The sequence below is a fragment of the Ictidomys tridecemlineatus genome, chromosome 7 (assembly GCF_052094955.1).
Source record: "Ictidomys tridecemlineatus isolate mIctTri1 chromosome 7, mIctTri1.hap1, whole genome shotgun sequence".
NCBI lineage: Eukaryota > Metazoa > Chordata > Mammalia > Rodentia > Sciuridae > Ictidomys > Ictidomys tridecemlineatus.
This window is the reverse complement of record NC_135483.1, coordinates 187888340-187898558: the sequence shown is the minus strand read 5'-3', so window position 1 is coordinate 187898558 and position 10219 is coordinate 187888340. Positions and strand designations below refer to the sequence as shown.

Here is a 10219-nt window from a genome sequence, read left to right as displayed (position 1 = left end):
GCTAAAAGCAGGTGCCTATCTTATAGGACACTGGCACGAGAATGCAGACTTGCAGTCTGTCAAACAACAAAAATGTGTATTTACTTTGAATGATATGTTTGGTAAATTGCCATGTTTGAGTCATTGAAAGAGTAACTAGGTAGCAATAGAATGAGCCACAAGCTCAGTGTGGGGCAGGATTGGACCTGTGAGGACAATAGATGGGAAGGGTTTGGGATTTCTACTGTGTCTCAGAGCCCCAGGGAGGGATGCTCATTGAGAAGCCAGCAATTCTACCTGCATCCTTCTCTGAGGACACATGGAAATCATATTAGCAAAAAGGCAAAGACATAAGAATTCTTTTTGAAAACAGAATTTCATAGAAGGAAATTAGTGGCTTAGGAGGCTGAGATGGGAGGATCCCGAGTTCAAAGCCAACCTTAGCATCTTAACGAGACCCTAAGCAACTCAGTGAAACCCTGTCTCTAAATGAAATATAAAATAGAGCTGGGGATGTGGCTCAGTGGTTAAATGCCCCTGGGGTTCAATCCTGGGTACAACCCCCCCCCAAAAAAGAAGGAAATTCCAAAATTGGATCACAGTTTCTAATCCATTCACTTTGTGTTAATGATAGTGAACATTTAATTGAATATTAATACTATTAATATGTTATATTGCCATTGAAAGACTTCTTTAATTCACTAGGTTAAGTTTATTTAATATAGCAAGTAAATCAAACTGGATTCTGTCTTTGGGAAATGTGCTTCTTTAGGTGAGGAAAGAACTGCTTACCTGGAGCACCAGGGTTCCCTCTTGGGCCTGGATGGGCCCCCAGCAAGCCTGAAAGAGATGAGTTTGACATTTAATATTTGGTTAATTTCATTATTTATAAATATGAGTATATATGTGTGTAAGTTGTGTGTATATCATATATATATATAATTACACACACGTATATATGAATGAAATTTAGTTATCACACACCAAGAACATGTTAGAAAACATCCATTCTATCAGAGAAAAAAATCTTTAGAGCAATGAAGGATTAAAATGTTCCTAATGATTCTATCCAAAATAAAATTAGTGGATCAAAGTTAATGATCAAGGCTGGGTTGTGGTGGCACACACCTGTAATCCCAACTACTAGGGAATCTGAGGCAGGGGGATTGCAAGTTTAAGGCCAGCCCAGCAACTTAACAGGACCTTGCCTGGAAATTAGAAGTAGAAAGGACTGGGGATTTAACTCAATGGTATAGCACCCCTGGGTTCAATTCCCGGTACCAAATTCAAGGGGAAAAATGAGTAAGTTGTACCTGTTTCTCCTTTTTCTCCAGCTGGACCAGGAATCCCATCGTGTCCTTGGTTACCTCTTACACCCATTGGTCCAGGAGGTCCTGGGAATCCTGGAAGACCTGAAAAAAAAAAAAAGCAAATTAATAAACCAAAATAAAAACCATGGCATTTGAAGAGAGGACTTATTTCTTACCAGTGTGAATACTAGGAAAATATGCAGAATTTTGTTAAAAGTGCTAAATTTTCAGAGCTCTAGTTATGTGAAAGCTAGGACAATAGTGAAAAGCATGCCCAGATTACTATTATCACAGAAGCGACTGTTGGGATGCTTACATGGGCAGATATGTGAATCAGAATTAGAGAAGTAGAAACGTCTAACTCCATTTTCACTACATAGTTTTTGTCTTGGTGCCAAGTAACTAGAACTACCTTCTAGAAGAGCAGTAAGTGTACAGAGATTCCAACCTCAGTAGAAAATGTGCTTCCCTCAAGAAAAGGGGCAGAATAAGTACAAAAATGAAACCTGGAGGGCCTTTTATTCCTGGTCGGCCTGGGAAACCTTTGATTCCTTTAAGTCCCAAATCACCATCAGGACCTGGCTTTCCTAGGAATGAAGAGAGATGGGAAGGAAAAGCAAACATAGAAAGATAAATGTTTACAAATGCTTACAACAGTGCCTGAAAAGGTCACTTCTTGAAGTCATCTGTGCTCCAGCTGGCCTCAAGGAATCTCTGGTGACAGGTCCCTTCAAGCTTTTGTCTTGGCTGCTATTCTCCCAGGGACCACAGCAGAGATGTGTCAAACCATTTTAAAAAGCACATGTATACCAACCACATGGACCACTCAATATCTGAAGTGCTGTTTTCATTGTAGTTAGCTGCAAATATGTTGAAACTTGTAGAGTTCCAACAGATAGTTTAAATGCTGTCTTAAAGACCTAAAGCTGCAATCCAATAGTTCAAACAATTGTTTTCAATAAAACACAATAAAAACAAATCTAAACTGCAAGCTAATAAGAAAGCAATCCACTGTTCAACCCAGAAATATATCAGAACAAAAGGATCAGAGCAATGTGTTAGGAGTTGAATTGTGTTGTCCTCATATTCATGTGAAGCCCTAACCTGCAGTACCTCAGGATGTCACTATATTTAGAGAACGAGTTTTAAAAATTAAGTAGAAATGAGGTCACTAGTGAGGGTCCTAATCCACTGGAGATACCAGTTGAGTAGTGTCTATGTAAGAGGAGTTTAGGACCTGGACAACCAGAGGGAAGACAGGAGAAGAATGAGCCAAGCAGTGAGGTCTCAGAAGATACCAACTCTTCCTGCACCTTGATCTCTGCCTTCTGAACTTGAGGACCCTCAGAAAAAAAATTTCTGTTGCTTAAGCCATCCCGTCTGGAGTATCTGTTGTGGACATTTGTAAACTCCTCCAAACATTATAAGATCGTGCAGGTAAATAACATTTCATATCTTTAGGCAGAATTTGTTGAGGTAGCATTTCAGAAGTTTTGCCTACAGGAGTATGTTTTTAGATTTTAGTTTCCCACACAGTAAAAATAGACTCCTTTTGATTAATTCACTGTTTCTTATGTCTTAGAATTTCAAGGTCCATGTTGAATAAAAACAATTGTAGCATGTAAGCAGAGTTTACAAAGAATACTCCAGGAGGCTAATGTTACTACATGTATGCTTCCAACTTTCAGAACCCTAAAGCCAAAGCTCACCTGGGTGGCCAGGATCTCCTGGACTTCCAGGGGCTCCCTCAGGTCCAGCAGGCCCTGATCGTCCAGGTGGGCCAGGGGCCCCTCTTTCTCCTTTCTTTCCCACGTCACCTGGCAATCCTGGATCCCCCTTAAATTCAGTCAAACACCTTTAAAATTCTCATATAAGCAGGATATGTGATTAGGATTAAGAATAAACTTCATTCATTCATTCATTCATCAATTCATATTAAGTTCTCTGCTATAGGCCAGTACCATGAAAGGTGCTGGAACAGGTGGGCGACATGGTTTATAGGGTGCAATGCTAAATAAAAATGTAGTTCTCGATCTCTCTCTCTCTTTTTTTTTAATAATTCATTTCAAAATAGCAACAACTGAATAGTAAGCCAAGCCTGGGTCCTTCTTCACATGGGACTTTTGTGATGACACAGGCTGCAGACCCTTGAAGTTGCCTCTTACCAGCATGTGATGATCTGTACGAATCATGTATGGATACCATCTCATATCCATACATGGTACATACAGTCCTGTCTTCATGGAGCATCAGACACCAGTGGGGAGATGAATGTTAAATAATCAACAGATTTATAATTATAAATTTTGATGACTGACTGAGGTAAGAAAGAAATAGCTAACAAAAGGATATGTGTCTTACTATTACTAGGCAACAGATTCAATATGCAAAAAATACTCTCAATGATTTAATAGTCATTACATCTATATTTTAGTCTTATGATAAATCAAAACATATGGGTTTGATGGTGACTTGTAAAATTTCTACTGTAGCTAATTAAAATATATTCTACTGTAGCTAATTAAAATATATAGTAATATAAATTACTCTATTTCTTGCTAATATCATAAAACCAGCTTATACAAAGTTCTAAAAAATGGTTCTGATGGTTACCAATTAAATCTTAAATCTAAATGAAACTACTAATTAACTGAATGTGAATAAAGGTCAAGTAGAATTCCTCACTAAGAAAAATTCCTCAGTGGAAGGAGACTTTTCCTGGATTCCCAAGAATCCAGTCTAAATAGAAAGGGAAAAGGAAATTTGTGTTCCAATCCATAAGGGGTTATTTTCCTGGATCCATGAAGGATCTAAAATTTTTCTTTCTTGTTTTGGCAATTACTACTAGAAAATACAAAAATTTTAAGAAAAGTAGTATTTTGTTGGCTCAAAAGAGAGGGAGAAGATTCCCTAAGTAATAGCTTTTATGTTTTGGAGTTGTATATTCTTGAACATCTGATGAAATATGGGCTCTTCCATACAAAAATTTGCATTCAAACAGTTTGTATTCAATTTCAGGAGGTGAGTGTGTTTCTTGAGATTCCATAGATTCCTCTAGGGGTCCAAGGAACCCATGTTAAAAACCCCTACTTATGAAAATTTCTATTGGTTGTGTCATAATTGTCTAGCTCTGGCCGTTAGTATAACTATAGTAGACAGAAAAGTTGGTAGAAAGTAAATCTTGAAAAAGCAGCCAAAGCCTCCTGAAACATTTGGTTGCTGCTTCATACAACACACAATCAAGAGCTTTGACCTCCAACCTAGATTTGACAGACACAAGCACAAGAACATTAAGACAAAATAAAAATTTGCTCTGCGTAATAAAATGAAAATACACTTTATCAACAAGAAAGATAAATGTATGTATCTTAGGTTTCCATTTGCCCTTTAATAATACTTCTGACTTACTTTATTTTGTATCTTTTGTGATATCTTACTAAGACATGTGTTCTTGATTATAAGATTTCTAAGTCTGTGTGAGATGAGTCCATGGTAGAGACTAGCCACTTTATATCACAACAGAAAAAAACCCTGCCCCGTCAGGTAGTGTGGGCCTATCATCACTGCCTCCTTCTGGGAGCACACTTAAATTGCAGGGACAGTGGCTGAAACAGGATTTCTGAACCAGACAACTGACTGATAGGCATCCTCAGTTGTGGAAGTTGTATTTTTAAAGATCTAGTTAACTGCCTTAAAGTAATAATATTTTTAATTTTCTCTGCCCACATTGAATCTGGATGCTTTTTAATATTTCTTTGGGTTTCCCCCGCCCCATTCATAATTATTTCAGTGCCCTATGTACCTTTGGTCCTGGTGGTCCTGGCCTTGTGTCTTTTGAGTAACCTGGTTCTCCCTTATCTCCTTGTCGACCATGAGTACCTGGGAAGCCTGGTCTTCCAGCTAGACCTGGAAGTCCTGAAGTTCCTCTTTTTCCTTTAGAACCTGAAATTAAGAATCATATCAGGTAAAACAGGTAAATATGGAGTTCTACTTTCAAACTTCATGTAAAGTGCCCATTTCCCAAAAGCTGGTTTTTCAGAATCATGAATACATCAGGTAGTTATGATATGTAATTTTGTATGATGTAAATATTTATTTTGTTCTCATTCATGTTGCACACAATACCTGTGTCTAAAAGAAAATCTACTTATTTTATATGAGCATTCTTCTAAGTGGAAAAGTAGGACAATATGTAGCATAGAAAATCTAGAAGTATGACCTGTTGTCAGCTCAAGGAACTTATGTATTACCTGGCACACCCATGTTCCCCATGCTTCCTGGTGCACCACGTGGTCCTGGATCTCCAGGATTCCCAGGGCTTCCTGGATCTCCCTGAGGCCCTTAAGAACAAAGGAAGAGTAATATGCCCTGCATAGTTCCTGGGCATAGTAGGTACTCAATAAATATCTGCTACTTGCATGAATAAAAAATCCAGAATAGTAGGTCCAGCTGGTATAAGTTCCTGTTTAGCTCTCTTTTAAAATTTTTTTTCTTTTGTCTTAGGGATGGAACTTAGGGGCTCTTAACCACTAATCCACATCCTCAGCCCCCCTTTTTAAAAATTTTATTTAGAGACAGAGTCTCACTGAGTTGCTTAGGGTCTTGATAAATTGCTGAGGCTGGCTTTGAACTCATGATCCTCCTGCCTCAGCCTCCTGAGCTGCTATAATTATAGGCATGTGCTACCACACCCAGCTTCCTATTTAGCTTTCTGATAAAGGCCAGGGGAGTCAAAACTTGTGAAACTAGAGAACGTGACATTCTCATCAGCAGGTCCAGATTTCAAACATCAAAGTCATTCTGGAACCAACACCAGTAGAAAAGGGTATTTCTAATTGCATACTGAAGTTTTGTTGCCTTGTAACATTTTTGTTACTGGAGTGGTTGGAGAATGAAGGACCACTTTAATAGTTTAAAAAATTACTTTGCAGCTAGTCATGATGGCACACATCTCTAATTCAAGCAAGAGTTTGAGGCCAGCCTGGGCAACTTAGCAAGACCCTGTCTGAAATTAAAAAGCAGAAAGGGCTTAGAATGTAGCTTAGTTGTAAAGTGCCCCTGGGGTCAATCTCCAAAATCACACCAACAAAGAACAAAATGAAACAAGAAACACAACTTTGCAAACTCAATTAAAAAGAGAGGGCAAATCTGAAAACCTCTAGAGCAATAATTTTCATCTTTGATATAAGATACTATGAAAATTTATCATTTATAATAGAGATCAGCCATTTCAAAATAAAATTTTGAGTAGAAAATGAAACTATGTATAGTTTAATATTTTTTAGTTAATACATGCCAACTATAAAACACTTCCTTTTGGTCTAATCTAGAAGCAAACTTCTGCTGGAACACTATTGAAGCAGGCTTCATCCTCTATCCAGTAATTATAGAAGCACATTTTATTATATGTAGAGCTAGGAAGATTTGAAACATGATATTTCTATTGGAGCATCAGTAATACCTGGTGGTCCCGGTGGTCCAGGTGGTCCTTCATGGCCTTTTAAACCTGGAAACCCTGGAATACCTCTGTTTCCTTTCTCACCTGGATATCCTGCGAACCCTAAAGTTAGAAACCAGATATTAAAAGAACTGGTTAGAATTTTATCAGACTCATCCACATCCTGGTTTAAACTGCTGGGATATTATTCTACTATAACCTGGCATGTTGATTAAGAGCATAGACACAAGAGGGTCTGTGTCCTTTTTAGAAGAGGATTAAGTGAGATAATGTATGTACAGCACCAGCACAGTGACTGGCAGGTGCTAGCTCTCAGTGTGCACTAACAATAATCATAATATTTAAATATTTAAAATGCTTGCTTAACTCTCTCTTCATTTTTTATAGTAAAGCAGAACATTATCTACCACACAATTCTTATATAAACAATTTTACTTTCAAAACATTTTTAATATTATTTTGTAAGTATTAGGTAAGTCAAAAGCCCTACCTGAAATCAGAGTGTCAATCAGTGACAACATAGGGGTTTGAACCCAGTTCTATGCTCATGAACTTTCCAGGCTACTATTCTACTCTTCCTGAGATTACAGGTTTGATCATATAATGCTCCTGCCCATTAACACTCATTGAATCTCTTTTATTACCTACAGAGTACATTTTAAACTTGTCTCACTGGATGGGGCAGTTAGTCTGCATGATTTGGCTTTGCACTTTTTCTCAAGCAAATTTTCTTCCCTTGGCTGTTGGCCTGCTTATGAACTTATTTATTCATTCACATATGGATTAAGCATGTAAGTAATAGACAGGTCTTGTGATGAACACTAGAAATAAAAATAAATCAGGCTCCCTTTCCCAAGTTTTTTGTGTGTAGTTGGGAAGATGGCCAGCTAAACAAGAAATTACCACCAGTGAGATAAGTTCTGAAATAGAGTTGGGCACTAAATGCCACAGAGAAGAATTTCTGGAAGAAGGACTGCTTTTTAATTCAATCTTGAAGTTGGAATAAGAGCTAATTGGGTGGAGAAAGCACAGAATGAGACAGGATTCCAAGGCAAGAACACAGCATGTGCAGAGGAGTGGTAAGTGGCAGGGGGTAGATTGTTTTGTTTTTGCACCTTTATTTTTTTTACTTGTGTTATTTATCACAATCTATGAATACATATTGTTTAGTGTGTTCATTTCCTTCAGCCCGCAGGCCAAATCTGGCTTGATTTTGTGAGACTTGAGAGCTATGGATTGTTTTCACATTGTTAAAGGGATATAAAAACAAAACAATAAACATAAGCAAAATCAAAGATGAGTATACAACAGGGACTGTATGTGGTCCACAAAGCCTCAGATATTTGCTACTTAGCTTGTACAGATATTTACAGACCCTTCTATGGAATTCCCCACTAAACAATAAGTGTCTCCATGATAGAAGACCAAGTTGGCTTTGGTCACCTCTGCGTATTCAGGACATTAAAAAATGCTTACTCTGTAGATATTAAAATTTTTTTAATTGTTGAAAAATAATTCTTGAGCACATAAATGTCATGTGGTTGGAGAGATAGGCAAAGGGCAAATGGTCAAAATACTTGTATGCAGGGCTAAAGAGTTTGAATCCCCCACTTTTTTTTTCAGTATTAGGGATCAAAACTTGAACCTAGGGTTGCCCTACCACTGAGTCATCTGACTATACCTCCTCTCTCCTCCCTCCCCCAGCCTTTTTCTTTCTTTCTTTTTTTTTTTTTTTTTTTTTTTTTTTTGAGGCAATGTCTCACTAAGTTGCCCAGGCTGGTCTGAAACATCTGTCCTCCTGCTTCAGTCTCACAATTATCTGGGATTATAGGTATGCACAAACGTGCCAGGCTGAAGTCGATTCTTTTTTTTTTTTTTAACATTTATTTATTTATATGTGGTGTTGAGGATCAAACCCAGGGCCTCGAATATGCTAGGTGAGCAGTCTACCGCTAAGCCACAACCCCAGCCCTCAAGTCAATTCTTAAAGCCAGGAGAACCTTGGAAAGATTTCCTTTTCTCTTTCCTTCCTTCCTTCTTTTCTTTCTTCCTTCCTTCCTTCCTTCCTTTTTTTTCTTTCTTTTTCTCTTTCTCCTTCTTCCTCACACTCCTCCTCCTCTTCTTTTTCTTCTTCCTCTTTTTGCTAGTGCATTATAATTATACATAATATTGGGGTTCATTTTAACATAATTATACAAGCACAAACTCATAAGCTCATCTGAATTTCACTCACAATTTAAATACCCTCTCATAGAGATTTATCCAACTAATCTAGTTGCAGTGTTTTCTGCTTCTTTCAACAATCACAGGGTTCCCTATGAGGGTACCCAGTGGCACTGAGGGGAGGCCAAGTATGGCCTTTCCAATCAGTCACAACAGCATGAGGCCCATTGCTGCTACTTCCTGTCAGAGTGGCATTAGCAAGTAACTTGACCTACTTCGCATCTGAAAAATGGGATGACGGAAATTATAGTATCTCCTCCTAGGGTTGTTGTGAGAGTAAACGAGCCAATATTTGAAAAATTCAGAATAGTACTTGCTACATAGATCTTTGTTAAACAACAGAAGAGTACTAATTTGCATTATTGTATTATTTATAATCTTTCATACATGTGCCTAAGTTTCCCATGCAGACTCCTCCAGGAGAAGACTACAACAGCTCATTTGTGACCTTGATATCTCTTCCACATCTGCGGTGGATGCCTTTGTGTCAGAAATTCAAATTTTTATAAATGGATCACACTTAGACTTAGAGAGTCCCAGATCATTTGTTTCATTTTTGTTGTTCAATCTGTGCTCCTTATTATTCATTCAAAACACTCAGAGCTTTGACACATACTGTAATTTGTGTGAGTAAATTGTAGAATTTTGTTAGAAGCATAGAAATAGCATGTGTTCCTCTATATTTTACAAAAGGAATATTTTAGCATAAATTAGTATTTATTGTATATTTAGGCTGTGAGAACCAAATTTTGGTTTATGTAGACACAGATATGCTATTCATATTTTTTTTTCAAAAATGTTTGTAACACTCTCCAAACAATGTAAAATAGTAAAGTTGTGTCTATGCAGATAGTTAGTGAGGACTGGAAATTTGTGCTGGTATTTTTTCTTTATTTTACATCTTGATTAAGCCAGACCTAGCACAGTCTTATGAAACTCATCTTACCTTCTATTCCATAGTATACAATCTTTTGTTTGCTCTAGAAGTAAAAGATCTCTCCAGCAGCAGATTGAATGGGAATTACACAAAAGGCTTTTGTTTCCTAGCTTTCCTTTGTGCAATAAATAAATAAATAAATAAATAAACAAAAACCAACTTCTGCAGGGTGTGATGGTGCACACCTGTAATCCCAGTGACTCCTGAGGCTGAGGCAAAAGAAGAGCAAGTCCAAGGCCAGCCTCAGCAATTTAGTGAGGCTCTAAGAAATTTAGCGAGACCTTGTCTCAAAATAAGAATAAAAAGGGCTAG

General features: G+C 37.6%; 1 protein-coding gene across 3 annotated transcripts in view; it reads right to left on the bottom strand.

The window, feature by feature from the left end:
• Col4a3 (collagen type IV alpha 3 chain) overlaps positions 1-10219 on the bottom strand; it is a 132540-nt gene that overhangs the window by 15964 nt on the left and 106357 nt on the right. For all 3 annotated transcript variants that reach the window (XM_078018115.1, XM_013359116.4, XM_040267927.2), the window contains 7 exons: positions 6751-6849; positions 5540-5629; positions 5092-5231; positions 2999-3125; positions 1796-1876; positions 1293-1391; positions 772-819 (listed from right to left, as the gene is read on the bottom strand). In XM_078018115.1, coding sequence (XP_077874241.1) covers positions 772-819; positions 1293-1391; positions 1796-1876; positions 2999-3125; positions 5092-5231; positions 5540-5629; positions 6751-6849 — 684 coding nt within the window. The remainder of the gene's footprint in view (positions 1-771; positions 820-1292; positions 1392-1795; positions 1877-2998; positions 3126-5091; positions 5232-5539; positions 5630-6750; positions 6850-10219) is intronic.